This window comes from Acanthaster planci, linkage group LG04 (assembly GCF_054643075.1).
Source record: "Acanthaster planci isolate LZ-2023a linkage group LG04, COTS_SCS, whole genome shotgun sequence".
Taxonomy (NCBI): domain Eukaryota; kingdom Metazoa; phylum Echinodermata; class Asteroidea; order Valvatida; family Acanthasteridae; genus Acanthaster; species Acanthaster planci.
In genome coordinates, this window is record NC_141780.1 from 1,192,517 (window position 1) to 1,209,482 (window position 16,966).

At 41.3% G+C, this 16,966-nt stretch overlaps 2 protein-coding genes across 2 annotated transcripts; both read right to left on the reverse strand.

The window, feature by feature from the left end:
* Nucleotides 1–1,630: 1,630 nt before the first annotated feature.
* Nucleotides 1,631–7,472, reverse strand: LOC110982077 (pancreatic lipase-related protein 2-like). Its single transcript, XM_087136137.1, has 6 exons — nucleotides 7,372–7,472; nucleotides 6,326–6,364; nucleotides 5,552–5,850; nucleotides 4,747–4,993; nucleotides 3,567–3,682; nucleotides 1,631–2,644 (listed from the first exon to the last, which is right to left on the reverse strand). The coding sequence occupies exons 1-6, from the start codon at nucleotides 7,436–7,438 to the stop codon at nucleotides 2,321–2,323; spliced, it is 1,092 nt and encodes a 363-aa protein (XP_086992263.1). The 5' UTR covers nucleotides 7,439–7,472; the 3' UTR covers nucleotides 1,631–2,320.
* Nucleotides 7,473–11,041: 3,569 nt separating this feature from the next.
* On the reverse strand, nucleotides 11,042–15,476 carry LOC110982078 (pancreatic lipase-related protein 2-like). The gene is made up of 6 exons (XM_087136138.1): nucleotides 15,335–15,476; nucleotides 14,724–14,762; nucleotides 13,835–14,133; nucleotides 12,989–13,235; nucleotides 12,100–12,215; nucleotides 11,042–11,989 (listed from the first exon to the last, which is right to left on the reverse strand). Exons 1-6 carry the CDS (start codon nucleotides 15,399–15,401, stop codon nucleotides 11,669–11,671), a joined length of 1,089 nt encoding a protein of 362 aa, XP_086992264.1. The 5' UTR covers nucleotides 15,402–15,476; the 3' UTR covers nucleotides 11,042–11,668.
* Nucleotides 15,477–16,966: the final 1,490 nt, after the last annotated feature.

The window sequence follows — 16,966 nt, forward strand, 5'->3', positions numbered from 1 at the left end:
GTTAATGCAAAATTATTAACAGATAATTTTACAATTTACAAGGAAATAAACTCAAAGGAATAATGTGAGTTTGCGAAAGATTTTAAAGCTTAAGGCCAAAACAAATCTTCAGTTTCTGCAGTGCGTGCATTGACGTAGACCTGCGCATGCGCGTCGGAAAAATAGAAATTTTTATTTGGTATAACCCGAAGTCCAAAAGTTGCCAAAATTGCAGTAAGGAGAGCGCTGGTCTATTTCAGTGTTGGTGACGGCCGTACGTACGTACGTACGCACAAACACATGAGCGTGTACGTCGTTTCTAGGGAAGAAGAGAGAGAGAGAGAGAGAGAGAGAGAGAGAGAGAGAGAGAGAGAGAGAGAGAGAGAGAGAGAGAGAGAGAGAGAGAGAGAGAGAGAGAGAGAGAGAGAGAGAGAGAGAGAGAGAGAGAGAGAGAGAGAGAAGAGAGAGAGAGAGAGGGAGAGGAGAGAGAGAGAGAGAGAGAGAGAGAGAGAGAGAGAGAGAGAGGGGGGGAGGAATGGGGGAGGGAGCCCCAATCGTCAACAAAATAGCTGACCAGTAACAAACTACATCAAACTATAGAGTACCAGCTTGGCATCAAGAGGAAACATTGCCACCTAAAGAGGGCATTTTTGGCGAAATTTTCGAGTTTTGGACGCCATTTTGTTAAATTTTTTGGGTGCCGATGACCTCGCACTGCGTCTCTTCCGCCACTGTCTGCGTCTTTACGTCTTGCGGACCAGTCTTTCTGCTAAGACTGATGCCCATGATCCAAGCAGAGCATATATCCTTGGTGACTCCTGTGTCCTAAACTATATTGAACTATGGGCGATATCTGACAAAAGAGTTTATCCAGAGTAGTCGAGAATATCCAGGTCAGGGAACCAAACTAAATCTGTCGTAGCGCTCTGGCATTTTGGGGCCAGAACTCCCTCTTTATGAAATGGTGAATGGCTCTAAGATCTCCTATAGTCGGGCTGAATATTTGTTTATTTGAGAGCGGACATAAGGTCCTACTCAACCTAAGACATATCGCGAGACATGTCTTAGGTTGAGTAGGACCTTATGTCCACTCTCAAATAAACAAATGGTGAAAGGCTCTAAGATGAGCTATAGTCGGGCTGAATATTTTTAATTTGAAAAATTTCCGTTATGACCAATGCAGTTGTCTGGAAATCTGTACAGTTTACAAACTTTGCGTTGTACCTTCACCCTCACAGAAATTAATAATCAATAGTCCTTGTGATGCACATGGGCATTTCAAGAAATTTTTTTGGGGGGGCGTAAGAAATCACTTTTTTGAGGGCGGGAGGAATTTCCGATGGAGGAGGAAAGCACTCGTCAGCAGCAAACCGATTTAACGTGGATTGGGGCTCATTTCCGAAACATTTTAACGAAATCGGTTTTGTTTCATATTTTCATTTCTTCAGCTTTTCCCCCTTTTAGGCTTTTTCAGCAGGCACGGTCCCCCTTGCCCTCTCCCCCGCAACGTCCATAATTGATTCACTTAAGTATTTAATTTTGAATTCCTGAAATATCTCCTTACGACCTCAACAATTGTTAATTGGAGAAGAAGGAATTTCAAACAAAATAATACAAACCGAAAATGACTATACACGTATAACATTTGAAGTGCTTTACACGAATTCTTTGTGTTGATTTAATAACTCCAGTTAAATTCAGATGTAAATAATTTTATGATATAAGATAATTTTTAAATGCAATTTCCAAACGCAAATGATAAGTAGGATTGAATGACAAATGACAATAGAGTGTTCAAATGATTACATGTTCTGCGGAGTTTAACGAGATTAAGCGCATTATTTTCCATCCGAAGGATGGTCCAGAAAAGAGTAACGTTTGGCTTTTAATTGAAGCTAAAAATGATGGCAGAGTGGAAACCATACAGCAGAAGTTAAGTATTGTAATTCACTGCCCTTCGGGTTTCAGTGGCTATTTGCATGGGAAGGTAGCCACAGTTCTGTTATCTCCCTTTAAAAGACATGGCAACTGCCAGTGGCGCCTTTGTTCCTTTTGCTGGTTTTGTAACGTATGAAAAATGTGTGCAGTCCTTTTTAGAAAATACTCCCAGAAGCCAGGCCAGTTTGATAACATGGGGCACCTTAGGAGTGTACATGGCGAGTAAAAGACAATACGTATACCATTCACGCCAACAATGGTTTATCAACATGCAATTAAATTGCATTCTATGCATCGTCACTAATTTAAAAGTTTCTAATTTAACCATTTTCTAATAAGTCGTCGATACCTGGGACGAGACTGGATGAATCGGAAACCTCATATACTTGATTCACTTGTTTGTTTAAGGTTTGCTGTTCGGATTGCAAAACGGCGAGTTTTGATTGGTCATCCTGATGTACAGACCGTACTTACTCCACGGTGTCTGGTTGGCTTGGTAACCAAATTTGACACCGCTGACGCCACTCTGACCACTGTATTTGCATCCCTGTCCTTGGCCATTCTGCCAGGTGCAGGGGTAAGCTAAAGCGCCACAGTCGTTGTTAATGGTTTCTGTGAAGTAGTCAATGGCCTTCATATGACCGCACGTAGCCTCCGCCAATACCGGCCAGGAGGTACATCCGGGCATGTGGGTGCCATAGTTTGGATAGACGTCTACATGGCCCACCTAGCGGAGCGCAGAATGAAAAAAAAAAACATTTCTTATTAGAAATTCTCCACTTCAAGATAGCATCAAACCTAATGACAAGAGACAGTCATTGTTGTTATGAGAATACCTCTTTTCAACAATATCCATTTGCCCTCTGGGTTCCTCAGCAAAAAGTTTACTTATTGAACAAGCCAGCCTTCGGTAATTGGCATGCACGTTTTGAGAGATTTTTGATTATTTGTCAGTTTGATTGAGTGGCATTTGATTGTCAGGCTAAAGAACTTCTTGACGCCTTAACTGACATTAATGTTAATAAATGTTTAACTGATATTAATATTAATGTCGAACTTAAATTTTGCCTCCATGCCAGTTCAATAATTCTGCATGCCCTGCTTGCTTCCTTGACGTTGTAGTTTGCGGGGTTTTTTTTGCAAGAAAACTGTATCACTGTACTTAATCAGTGGCGCACCCGGATCTGTCGCGAATGGAAGCTCAGACCAGCAAAAAAACAAAACAAAAACAAGAAACAGTTGATGATGATCAGCCCCCTCTCCCCAGTTGCACAGCGTAGGACTGGGATATACGGCCGTCTCAACGCTAATAGTTTAAGAAGTGCATCTTCGTTTTTCAAACATAAGAAAAGAAAAACAAAACCCGGGGGGGGGGCTCAACTCCCCGTGCCCCCTAATTGGGTGTACATTTGTATCAAACTTAGAAACATTATGATACATGACATTGTGCAGATTCTCCCCTTTATTTGGTGTACCCGAGGCATCTGCGTTACAGCGTCGTACCGTTGTTTCTGTTAATTAAATTCACTTCCATTCTATCCCAATTCCTATTTCCATTTACAATACTAAATATTCCAAAAGCATCATTGTAACGCTGTTTCTTGTAAAGGAGTGAATGTGAATATTCTACAGGGATTTTCCAAACCTACCGGATGGAATATGCCAAACAATGAGCAATGGCTGGCGTCAACAAATTTGGCGTCGCCCCGGTCAAGTCGGCAGCCTCTCTGATTGCCTTCGAAGTCAGGTTCTGCGGGATCCATACCTAAAGCGACATATTGCTTACGGTCAGAACGACATTCAATGCAATTTGTTATATCCCCACTGTCCAAAAATGATTCTTAAAACCAGGGGAGAAGCATGCATGGTCGAAAACTAGTGTCAGTTGAAGTTCTTCCTAACTGAAATGTTTCTTCTGTAAAAATAGACAGCGTCCAAGTTATGGCTTTACGGCTGAAATGAGTTTTAGGGCCTACAGCCGTAACAAATTCGGGCGATTCACAATAGTGCGCCACCAAGAGTTTGCAACACGTTGGCAGATTATAACGCGCGAAGTTTGTCGATCCTTTCGAAACACGCATTGGGTCGACAAATTTCGCGCATTGTGATTGGTGGCACTCTTGGTTGCACACTATTGTGAAACGGCCGTATTTGTTCGACGTTTGTTTCACCTAAGGGCAGTGACACGAATTTTCTTTGGGAACATATTTTGTGAGAAAACCTTGTCTCGATGAACTGTCGTATTTGGAAACCACAAATCATCAAAGAATCAAAAAGTGGCCAAAACTTGCAAACTGGTTCAGTCTTAGTTGGCAATAAATTTTGTCTCAAAATGTACTCTTCCGATCATCGGTATTAGGGACCTATAGACAAATGTGACGGCCAAAATGAGAAACCCAGTTACTACGGGGGCTATCGCGTTCGCACGCAGGCGGTGCGTGCGCGTGAAATTCTTCCTTGACCAATACGCAGTAAACATGTTTTAAAAGCTCCCATGGTGTAACCGCAAGTAAACTGCCGAAGTGCGCACGCTCAGGTTGAGACATCTGCGTGAGTGTAATGGACCCTCAGAATGGCGTCTCATTGGATTTGTCTATAATGGAAGGCACTATTTGACTGTACACAGAAGTATGTATTATTTACATTGTAATATTTACACGAGATTTTTTCACCACTTTGTGAATTATTCTTTAAAATTTGTGTTCATTAACAGCTACGGTTTTACCAAACACTGCTTGACAAAACTCCGCAAAGGCAAAAAGAAACGTATGTATTTGCTATGTCAGTCTCAATAGAGTTTTGGTTTGCAATTTTTCGGATGTTACTTACCAGAGATGCGTCCAATTTTACCACCAAACTCTTGGCCAACATACCCGGCCATCTGACCACCCAGACTGTGTCCGATAATGTGCACGTTATTGAGGCTAAAGGCCCAAAACGAGGACTGCATCTTCTTGATGAGATTGCGGATTTGGCGGGCCACCACGCGAATGTTCTGGCGTGCCTTGCAGTAGTCGGGAATAAAACTTGGACTAGCTCCCTTTTCCCAATCTACGCCGATAACGTTGAAGTCACCCTGAAGTGAATAAATGCCCGTGGTTTGTTTAAAGTGTCTAGGTGTCGTGTATTGTATTATATCCTCAATCCGAAACAATGGTAATCAGTCATTCATTACCTGGTGAGGGTTATCGTTAATTTCCGTATATAGTTTTTGTGGAGTATGGCTGACGCACTTTTTAATGTGATTTTTACTTGAGACCTCTGGGAATCAAAATACGAGGATATTTTCTCTGAATAAAAAAAACGAAGGTTTTCTGAAAACAAATATCTTAGGCTGACTGTATGGAAAAATTCCAAACGTCACCTTATGACGTGAAAAGTCCAGCATAATGTTTTAGTACAATTTTGCCTGAATAAATCTCTGTATTAACTGAAAAAAACGTGAATAACCCCCGTCAGAACAAAGTCAAACACTGCTTACGTGCTTGGTTTGAAAAACTGTTTTTGCTTGCGCAACCAAACAGGTGACAGTGGAATAGAACAGTCGTGAATTGCTTTACGGTTGCAAAGTGAAATTAATAGAACAAGTCAAACGAACACTCAGGTGACAGCAATCAACTACTAGGGGTCTTACCTTTGCAAGTAGTTTATCTTTCATTTTCAGCAACCAGCTTGTTTCTCCCTTGTCAGTGAATCCGTGAATAATGAACTTGGTAGGACTGGAGGCAGAGAAGGGATATCCCAATGATGACGTCGATATCACCGTCGGTGATGACGGGTTCTTGCGGGTGTACAGGCGAAACGTGGTACCAATTTGGTTCGGGTGCATTGGTGGGAATCCCCTGCGATGACACCATAGATCAGCGGTGAAGGTGCCTACCTCTGGGTAGGTAACGGGGGGAAAATTGCCTGTGCACACGCGATCGGGATTAACTGAAAAGAAACAAACGTGAAGAAACATATCAGGCTGCACAGCAGTGAAGTGAAAGTCAATATACGCGGACTTCGATACTAGAAGCCGTTTGGGCACTGACTGAATCCGACTAGTGTAAATTTTTGGCAACTGGCCTAGGTCGTTATGAGTTTTAAAATGACTTGACCGAAGTGCTCGTTTAGAGGACTTCACTTCACTCAACTCGAATCGACTGCTAATAATATTAAAATACCAACACACTGTAGGAAAAATTGCGATGGGCTAGAGTCAAAGGTAATTGATTAGGCCCAAGTTTCGGTCTAAGTTCATGCACTGCGTTTCGGGTGCTTTTTCAGCCCTTATTTAAACCGTTTAATATTTAGCTACCCAAAAAAATTATCCAATACCCCGTGTTTGGATCATATACTTATGAACAACAACACTTTGTTTAAAGTTACAGACTGAATACATGTAAACCATTAAGATTGTACTCACGATTAAGTCCTATGCAATCGCAAGCACCTATCCGTTCGGCTGTTGAGAGGAAATAAGATTTAATTAGTCAATGTTGGCTTTACCTTCTGATGACATACTAAATAAGCGCAGTGTCACGTGGCATATTTCATATTAGAGAACTTCTACTGTTCCCGTAACAATTGATTTCAGGTTGATAGGAATAGCCATTCCTATATAAAAATTATGTTGGTCGAGAGCTCGTTACGTGGCGGGCTTTTAAATAACCAGCTCGGGATTATAGTCGTTGCTGATGTCCCCCGCCTTCAGCTCGGCTATTGTCAGCGACCATTCTCCTGAACAGGACGAACGCAAGCTGAAGACTGATGAGACGTTCTCGTTCAGCGCCCGGGGCTCGGATCTCCAGAAGAACGCACCGGATAAATGAGCAGTTTACCGCGATGTGCCCATTTATTTAGTGTCCTGATTTTTCCAGTCGCACACCTGTGTGAGCGATTGATCGAACTACTGATTTTCTGCTGATTCTTTTATCCCAAGAGGATGCCTCCCACTTTACAGACAGGCCTACTGTTTTATTTTCTGGCTTATCTGGCATTTGTCAAATCTGACACTAGACGCCATGACCAACAAAAATCACTACGCCTTTACTGTTTTCTTTCATTTCCTTCCCCCGGCCGGTGCTTGCATGGTACATGCCATAGGTCGCCCGTCGCGACGGGTGACGGAAGGGGCGACGTTTAGGCAAAAAAATGCACCAAGGAAAGGACCTAAGACAGCACGAGGCGACGGACGACGGCACGACACGTCTCATGTGTACAAACACAATGGCGAGAAGGCGACAAGACGGTGCCACCCGACAGCACGACGCTAAGGAGCCGTCCTGCCGTCGCGTCGTGTAGTTGCGTCGCCTGAAGGAAGGCTAGAGAGAGAGAAATGTGTGTCGTAAATAGTACACCATACCGTTACGACGGCTAAGCATATGTTTATTACCTTATAAACGCAAAGGTTTTTCCGTTATATTCTGAGAAAATGGAAAGGTTAAAAAAAGTGTTAATTGCAAATCTTACCCCCATCGTTGGCAGAGGCAAGGAAGAGACCGAGAGCCAAAACCAAAATATAAGCTGCGATACCCATGGTGTGGAGCAGTTGCACGGTATTCAGGAAACGATGCGAGTCAGTTTCACTTGCAGGATGAAGGTGTCTTGACAAGAAACATGGAAATTTAAAGGAGAATGTAGCTGCCTGGATCGCCTAATTTGTTTATGTGTCGGTAACTTATTTGCAAGTCGTTGCGTGATTGACAAAGTGTTATAACCTTACATTCCGAAAAGTTTGTCAATCAACAACAACTGAGACATTTTTTGACGAATCCCGATCATGCTGTCATCGGCCAATGGCTGATAAATCAGCACCGTGGGAACTAGGTTGCATGGTTTCTCTATATATCTCGATACCATTATCAGAGACAAAGTTTGCTTGGCGAATTGCATAGGCCAAAAGGGTCAGTGAATTAATTCTTCGGGTCTGTACAATATCTGCATGTTGAAAAAATAAAAGTCGTTGTCACACACATCTGAGCTTTTTGTATAAGCAAAACTAACAAACTTTTCTTGTCCTTTTAGTTTTCTATATTCATGTATCAAGAAATGTATGAAGAGAATTGGGACAGAAGGCTCAAAACAGAACGGACTAACGCCTAGATCAATTGCAGCTGGAACTTACCCAAAGTGGCCTTTAATTTCAACATGGGATACTGCCTAAAACCTTCTCATTCTATACGTAAATTGCACCAATTTAAGGCCACTCGACCTAACACAAATCAAATGGGTAAATAACTCCACTCGACTCCATTGGACTCGACTCGAGTCACTTTGAACAAAATTGCTCGACTCGAGTCACTCATCAGAGGTCCCAGCTCAAGTGACGAGTCCCCCCAAATGATAATTCGTTACAACTCTGCGTTATTAGGCCTATGTCTGTCTATAATTTGTTTGAAATTATTCTTTCCACTTTGACTTTCTCGAATTTAGTCGGTACAACAAATACCTTAGTGTCACAATGTGAGAAGTTTATAAATCATGTTTACATTTAAAATTGGGAAATATTTAAACCGTGTTTATATAAAAATTAGTGGAAAGGGAAAATTATTGGGCTAAGAGTTACTTCCAGATTTTGAGTTTGTCCCCACACACCCACTGCAAAGTGTAGAGGGTTACCCTTAACCAAATATGTCAGAGAATACGTAGTAGCAAGAACTGTTATGCAAATTAATCATGCTTGAGTAAATGTAGTCCAAGGCACTTCCCTGTGTGTGTGCTGTTAGGCACTACCAATGCAGCTTTAGTGGTGTATGGAAGGGTAGTCCACCTGTGTGGTGAGGTACATGTGCTGCGTGTACAGTACATAGGGCGTGGCCCTGACGAAAAAGCCAGTTTGGAAGTCAAACTGTAAGTTAATTTCACTTGGTTTATATTTATGTTTATGCTTGTTTTGTATAAGATAATTGTGTGTATTTCTAAGCCAAAAGTCGCATTTCGTGGCAAATTATTTGAATGACCCAAAATTGTTGAAGGTTATTTGGATTCTTTTTCAAAGGGTTTTCCCCAAGGGGAACTTAAAACCTTGCTGGTTCTGAGTGAACCATTTGTTCTTAGTGAACAACCATCATTCTGAGGGAACCATTTGTTCTGATTGAACAATCATCTTTCTAAGTAAACAAGCTCCAGTATAGCTCCACAGTTCTTTGTAAACTAGCCACCCCACCCAGCTCGAGGTGAAACACTTACGGAGAGGTTTAAGGCCGACCATCAGGCCAGCAGGGAGTACCGCCCTTCGACCTTCCTTGAAGATCAGCCCCGGCGCTGATGTTCATCCGTTCACCCAGCTGGAGACAGCTTCAATCCAGGGAGCGGGCAAACATCTTGCAGAGAACTGCACGGTACACGGGCGTGGGCATTATTCCACCCATGCAAACAGTTGACTGCTTTGAAGGTGGCCTTGTGGGGGGCCTGAATAATTAACTAATTAGGTTGTAAATATGTATTTATTTGTTTTATTTATTTCATGAAACAGCCGTAGGAGGGATATAATTAGGTATTTTCAAATTTTACTAATTCGCTCGGAAACTGCTGGCATGTTGGGATCTGTTTTTTTTGGTAGAATAAATGTTCCTATGTCAAATGCAAAAACGGTTGATCGATTTGGAAGTATGATTGTTTGAACTCCGAAACCTGTGTGCCTACTACAATACTGGTTAGATTATCACCGTCTGTAAACAGCAAAGTAGCTTATGATCTACAAAAAAGGTATCAGCCAATCAAATTGCCCTCCTTACATCGTTTATACCTCTACTACACTAAACGAGTCTACAAGGCTGCCTACTTTGATTGGTGGAAAATCTGTATACATTATGCAAGATCACGTTGTTCATATGCAATTATGAATAACTGCATCTACATATTACCGACGGGGGATCTGATTGGCTTATCCGTCAGGCCGCACCTACTGACTGGTGACACGCGTTGTACAATCTTTGAAGTTGACGCCGGATTTTGTAGAGTGGCCATCAAATTAGTGTATTGCGCAACACACTGTGCAGTTTCAGCTACGGTGCATCTACAGCAGTCTGACGGCCGGGGTTGTCAAAATCATCCCCCAACTCCTTGATCAAGGCTAGTGAGGCCGCAGGCAGTGTACTGTTGAGTAGGGGAGAGAAACTAGGCCCCGCACACTCTAAAACCACTGTATTATAGGCAAGCGAGCCATCATGTACGACTCTTACGGCATACTACGGCAAACCACGAAAGAACCAATGTACACACGCAGGAATGTTTGGCGACCCCAAGCAAGGAACCTGTTTTTGCTCCCCTATTAATCCGGAGACACTGAAATATGACCTGACTTGAAAGAGAAAGATCCTCCCGAAAAATGATCTCTCTCCCTCGAGAAAATATATGAAGACCAGTGCAATTCGGTGTTCTCGAACGTAGATTTATAGGTTACAAAATTATATCGGACGAAAATCGTTCGGTAAAAGCTAAAATATTAAAAAGATCAACATATTTTAAAAATTTTACAATTTATAAGGAAACAAACTTTTAAGAAAAATCTGAGTTTACGAAAGATTATGCAATTTAATTTGACAAAAAATTAATTCCCCGCCTATAAAAAAAATTACAACACATAGACTCGGTTAATTTAAGATACGCCCATTTTATTACGATTACTCTGGACCTTCCTCGGAAAAAAATACGCAACGTAGCATCCCTGTGACCCCTGACATGTTGGGTCATGAACTATATTTAACCATCGCCGATACCTGACCTGGGATTTTTATCTGAGTCGTCAGGTTTCTCCGGGTCAGGAAACCAGAAGTCGCCCTCTAGCGTCTTGGGGCCAAGACCTACCTTTTTTTAAATAATGAATGGCTCTGTATCTGCTGGTTGAGGATGAATACTTTCAATTTTTTCAGGGGAAGAGGATAGCACTTGTCAGCAGCAAACTGATTTAACGTTGATGCATGGGCTCATTTCTGGGGTATTTTTAAGGAAATTGGTAATCTTTATCTCATTTTTTTAATTTCTTCTCGTGTCTCCTCCCCCAAAACGCCCCTGATGCCTGAGACATTTTCTTTCCACAGTCCACACTGGATGACGACCTCAACAATTTTCAGTGTTCAGGAAGGGGAAGGTGAATTTCAAACAAGACCAAACCGAAATGACTATACGCCTTAAACGATTTGAAGTGCTTCACACGAGTTCTTCGTGTTGTTTTAATAACTCCGATTAAATCCAAATGTAAATAAATGTATGGTATAACGTATTATTTTCAGCTCAATTTTCAAACACAAATGCTAAGCAACGTTGAATGACGACAGAGTATTGAAATAATTAAATGTTCAGGGGAGTTTAGCTAGATTGATCGCAATCATTTTCCATGTTAAGTATGGTCCTGTAGGGAACAGCGAGTGGCATATAGCATAGGTCTAAGTATTGTAAAACACTTCCCTGCGGGTGTCAGTGGCTATATTTGGCTGGGAAGGGAGACACAGTTTCGTTATCTCCTTTTTAAAGGCATTACAAGCGCCAGCAGCGCCTTTGTTTTTTGGTTGCTTTTTAACGGATGTGGACTAGTCTGTTCTTTTTAGAAAATACTCACAGACACCAGGTTTGGAAACACCTATGCCCGGTTTAATTATGGGGCATCTTAGAAATGGACATCGCTTGTAAAAGACAATATGTACCATTGACTCCAACAAGGCATTATCAAAATGCAATAAAACAGCATTATACCTCGACATTAATTAAACAGTTTCTAATTTAACCATTTCTAATTAGTCAAGACTATGTTAGCTGTTGAATTTGTTTAAGGTTTGGTATTTGCACAAAACGGCGCATCTGCATTGGTCATCCTGATGTACAGACCATACTTACTCGACGGTGTCTGGTTGGCTTGGTAACCAAATTTGACACCACTGACGCCACTCTGACCACTGTATTTGCAGCCCTGTCCTTGACCAGTCTGCCAGGTACAGGGGTAAGCTGAGGCGCCGCAGTTATTGTTGATGCTGTCTATAAAGTAATCAATGGCCTTGCCATGGCCGCACTGACCCTCCAGCAGGTCTGGCCAGCTGACACATCCGGGCATGTGGGTGCCATAGTTTGGATAGATGTCTACATGGCCCACCTAGTAGACCGTAGATTAAAATAAGAAGAAAAAAGGCATCTTTGTAACGCTGTTTTTTTGTGAAGCCTTGGAGTAAATGTGAACATTTTAAAATCATTTTCAAAACTTACCGGCTGGAATATGCCTAACATTGAGCAGTGGTTGGCGTCAACGAATTTGGCATCTTTTGGGTCAAGCCGGCAGCCTGTCTGATCGCCTTGGAAGTCAGGTTCTGCGGGATCTATACCTAAAGCGACATATTGCTTACGGTCAGAACGACATTCAATGTAATTTGGTGTATGTCCCCAAAACTCATTTGTTCGGATTGATGGTTAATGATTACCATTGAAAATGACACGTGTGCAAACGTGTACATTTCATGATGGCTACTGTTGTTTCCTTGAGATGTATACATATGACCGTGTAGCCAGTTTGCTCGGCGTTTGTTTTGACTTAGGACAGTGACGTAAATTTTACTTGCGAACATATTTTAGAAAAACCTTTTTCAGTGCCAACAGTGAACTTTCATTTTCGGAAACAACGAATCATCAAAGAAACGAAAATTACAAATACAAAATATCCAAAGTTTCGATAAATTCGTTTGTTGAAAAAATAATGAATTGGAGACAATAAAATAGATATCTGCAAATAGTTAACTCTCAGTGCTGAGACAGTCATAGTAAAATATTCCTTTGAAAAAAAACTTCGGTTGAAATACCTTGTATATTCACCTTAGTTCACAAACATTGACCAGTCTTTTGTATGAGCGAATTAGAAGAAAATTCAGCCTTGGTTGGCAACAACTTTTGTAAGAGAACTTGCAGTTTCTTCCACAGGAAGCATTGTCTGATATAACTACTAGTTAGTAGTATAATATTCACGTGGAATTTATTCAACCCTTTGCGAATCATTTTATTCACTGATTGTCAAAACTGCATACATATAGGCAAAAGAAACGTCTGTATTTGTAATATCAGTGACAATGGAGTTTTTGTTTGCAGTGTTCGGGACGTTACTTACCAGAGATGCGTCCGATTTTACCACCAAACTCTTCGCCAACATACCCGGCCGTCTGACCTCCCAGACTGTGTCCGATAATGTGCACGTCATCGAGGTCAAAGGCCCAAAACGAGGACTGCATCTTCTTGATGAGATTGCGGATTTGGCGGGCCACCACGCGAGTGTTCTGCCGTGCCTGGCAGTAATCGGGAAGAAGACCAGGACTAGCTCCCTTCTTCCAATCTACGCCAATAACGTTGAAATCACCCTGAAATGAATAAACGCCCATGGTTTGTTGACATGTTGACAGTGTTTAGTTGCTGTGTCGTAATCTTGTAAATATTTTCCCCTGTAGCATGACCTACATATTGGCTTATGAGCTTTTTTCTTTCACGCCTCTTTGTCTAAAAATGTTTATTTTAACCCTGCGTCTGCAACGTTACCTTATCTCGTTGGGCAATCGTGAAATAATAATTTAGTAACATTTTTAGGCACATGATGCAAATAATGAAGGTTCTATGAGAATAGGAATCTCAGCCTTATTACATACATGTGGAAAAAATTCACATGTCACCTTATGGCATTATTCAGTTCACATTCAAGGAACGTCCAGCATTTGTTCCAAAACACTTACGCCTAAAAATCCCTGCATTAACTTAACCAATTCCTGAAAAAACTCCCTTTCAGACAAAAAATCACTCATTACTGATATGCTTTGTTTGGAAAGTGTTTTGCTTGCATCACCAGAAAGGTGATCGTGGAATAGAACGGTTGTTAACATCTGTGCGGTACAACGCGTGATACAAACACTCAGGTGACAAAGATTTCGTCGCGTGTGATAAAATTAAATAGGATTGGGTCTTTAACCTTTATAAGAAGTTCATCTTTCATTTTCAGCAACCAGCTCGTCTCCCCATTGCTAGTGAAGCCGTGAATAATGAACTTGGTGGGATTGGAGGCAGAGAAGGGATACCCCAACGATGACGTCGATATCACCGTCGGTGATGACGGGTTCTTGCGGGTGTACAGGCGAAACGTGGTACCCATTTTGTTAGGATGCTGTGGTGGGAATCCCCTACGATGACACGGTAGGTCAGCTGTGAAGGTTCCTACCTCCGGGTAGGTAACGGGGGAAAAGCTGTCCGTGCACACATAATTGGGAGACACTGGAGAGAAGAAAAATGAAACATACTAGGTACCACTGCAGTGAAGTGAGAGTCATTATACAGGTCTCTCGTTACTCGAGGCGGTTTTGGTAACTCAATCTATTACTACTCGCAATCGACTCGAGTAAAAAATTTTAGCAACTTGATAGAGTCGCTAAAGGTAAAGGTATTGGAGTCCTCCTTTGGAAGGCTTCATACCTAACAGTTCACTCAACTCGAATCGATTGCTAATAACACTAAAATATCAAACTTTGTGGGAACAAACCTGCGCAGACTTAGAGTCAAAATAGCATTCCATGTTCTTGTGCAGTGCTAACGTCAAGTACCATCCCTTTTGAGGGCGCGGTAAGGTAGCAGGATTCGATTGGAGTTCATGCATTGCGTTGCAGCTTGTTTTTTCGTCAGTACTGACTGGGAGCCTTTGATACTGCCCTACCCCAAAATTGTATGTTAGATATTTTCTAGACGTATTGTTATTGTTAATATCTTTACAAAGACCTTTTGCCTCAAATAAATATATATGTGTACGAACAACACACTTTCTGTAAAGTTCCAAACTGTTTAAACCATCAAGGCACAGCTGTACTCACGTTTAGTTAAATCGCAATCACAATAGTTCGCCCGTTCTTCTGCGGAGGGGAAACATTTTCACAGGTCATTGTTTACTTTATAATATTAACTTTGCATACAATTTTTTCCCTTAATGCAATTCTTATGAACACCTTGTACCTTCTAACGACAGATCAATATACAGTACAGTGTTATCGACATATGTTTCACATTTATTTTAGAATAATTGATTTTACTCCAATGAATCCATAGAGAGGAAAACAAAGCATGTTAGTATGTTAGAGGCGCGTATGCCCATTTAAATTTCGAACATTTTTATATAACCGGTTTTGATAACCCTATCAATAAGTATTTTAAAATACCAAAGACAAGTTAGCCATCACTATAATGGTGGTCGAAAAGGAGCCAGTTACGAGGCCGGTCTTAAATGACTTGCTCAGGAGAATGAACGTTGATAAGGTCCCCCGCCTTCAAATCAGGTATCAAGGACCATTTACCCCAGCCTTTTGGAAAAGAACGAACCAAATCAAGCTTAGCACATATTTCTTTCCTTTAATTATAATTTCACAGGCTTTCCCGTTGTTTTCTGGGGAAAGATGGAAAGGTTAAAATGTATAAATTGCAAAGTCACCTGCTTCGTTGGCAGCGGCAACAAGGAGACCTAGTGCCAAAACCAAAACGTTGGCTACGATACCCATGGTGTGGAGCAGATGTACTCAGGAAAAGGATGCAAAGCGGCCTCACTTTAAGTATGAAGGTATCCTGTCAAGGAATGGGCAATTTTAAGGAAAATGCAGCTGCCTGGTTGACCTGATATTTTTAATTTGTCGATAACTAATCTGCATTTCGTTGTGTGACAAACAAAGTGCTATCAGCTTATATTCTGATGATTTGACAATCAATGACTTTCATTTGGAACGGGACAAATTTGTTTTGGACGACTCACTGGTCAAACTGCTGTTGACCAATGGCAAGATAAAAGGATATCGTACGAACTGCGTTTTACGAACAATATTGCTGGCTTGTAATTATATTTAGAGATAAGGACTTGCTCATCGTTCACGATATAATTGCACCATATGAAAGACGGAAAGGTTTTCAAGTTAAAGCTGGTGTGTGTTTTTCTCTACGCCTCAATCCCATTATCAGACACAAATTTTCTTGTTAAAACAGTTACTGCAAAAGGAACGTAAGTCGATTTGAGGAGTCAGTGAATTAATTCTTAAGGTCTGTATTAATGTTATCAGTTGCATTGTATATGAACTGAAACCTGCATTTTGAACAAGTAAAGATCGCTGTTCACTCACATCTCATCCCAATGCGTTACGTAAATGAAACTATTATAGTTGTGCCTTTTTTGACAACAAGTTTTTGACTGGAAAAGAAGCTGAAGGATACGAGCAGATAAACACGTGAATCGATTCCAATCGGAACTAAACAAAAGGTAAAATTGTGCCATGCAAAACTTTTTGAAATAATTCTGCAAACATAAATGGGGTCATTGTCATGGGATATAGTTTGTTTGCTCTACAGAGTAAGGAAACTAGCTGGTGTTTGTCGTAAAATTTCTATTCTGCTACACTATAAAAAAACAGAGTTGAGATATATTTGAGGGCTTTTAACAAATTTTATTGTGCAGTATGGGTCAAACCTACTTTTGGTCAAAATAATCAACACACCAAAAGGTAAGCTTTCAATAATTTTGTAGATAAAAACTCAGCTAATTCAGGGTGAGGCCAAGACAAAGCATTTTGGTCAAACGCTATACCGATATGAAACGGTAACATATCATCAACAGTGGTGGGTCATCTTTAAGGAAAAGGCTGTACGCCGTTCTACAGCCGGCCCGAACTCGAAGAATTAAATATTTCTATGTTCGGCATGGCAAAATTGCACGGTGTTTAGAGCAATTCGGCTGGGCAAATTGAATTCGGCAAGGCAAGTCGTTTGGCTCCACAGGGTATGCCGCGCTATCGTCGTTCCAAAAGAAAATGGCACGACGCAGCTCTATTTTAGTTCGACGTTAAGCGCTATTCTATTGGCGCACTCGTTAAGTTCAGCACGGCATGGCACCCACGAAAAATATCGTAAGAACTGCGTTACATGAACCATATCGCTGGCTTGTACTTATATTTAAAGATAAGGACTTCTTCGTTGTCCATGGTAGGCTTGCATAGTGATTTAAGCTGGTGTGTGTTGGTTTTTCTAGACACGTCTCACTGTTCATTGTTCATGGTATAAATGCATTTATGTAAGACCTGTT

What these genes read in the sequence shown, in the direction of transcription:
- LOC110982078 (XM_087136138.1), bottom strand. Translation starts at nt 15,401, where the DNA reads ATGGGTATCGTAGCCAACGTTTTGGTTTTGGCACTAGGTCTCCTTGTT. An exon ending in TGCCGCTGCCAACGAAGCAG is followed by an intron (nt 14,763 to 15,334) that starts GTGACTTTGCAA and finishes TCCCCTCCGCAG; the next exon opens with AAGAACGGGCGAACTATTGT. An exon ending in TAAAATCGGACGCATCTCTG is followed by an intron (nt 12,216 to 12,988) that starts GTAAGTAACGTC and finishes ATGTCGCTTTAG; the next exon opens with GTATAGATCCCGCAGAACCT.
- LOC110982077 (XM_087136137.1), bottom strand. Translation starts at nt 7,438, where the DNA reads ATGGGTATCGCAGCTTATATTTTGGTTTTGGCTCTCGGTCTCTTCCTT. An exon ending in TGCCTCTGCCAACGATGGGG is followed by an intron (nt 6,365 to 7,371) that starts GTAAGATTTGCA and finishes TCCTCTCAACAG; the next exon opens with CCGAACGGATAGGTGCTTGC. An exon ending in TGTTTGGCATATTCCATCCG is followed by an intron (nt 2,645 to 3,566) that starts GTAGGTTTGGAA and finishes GCGCTCCGCTAG; the next exon opens with GTGGGCCATGTAGACGTCTA.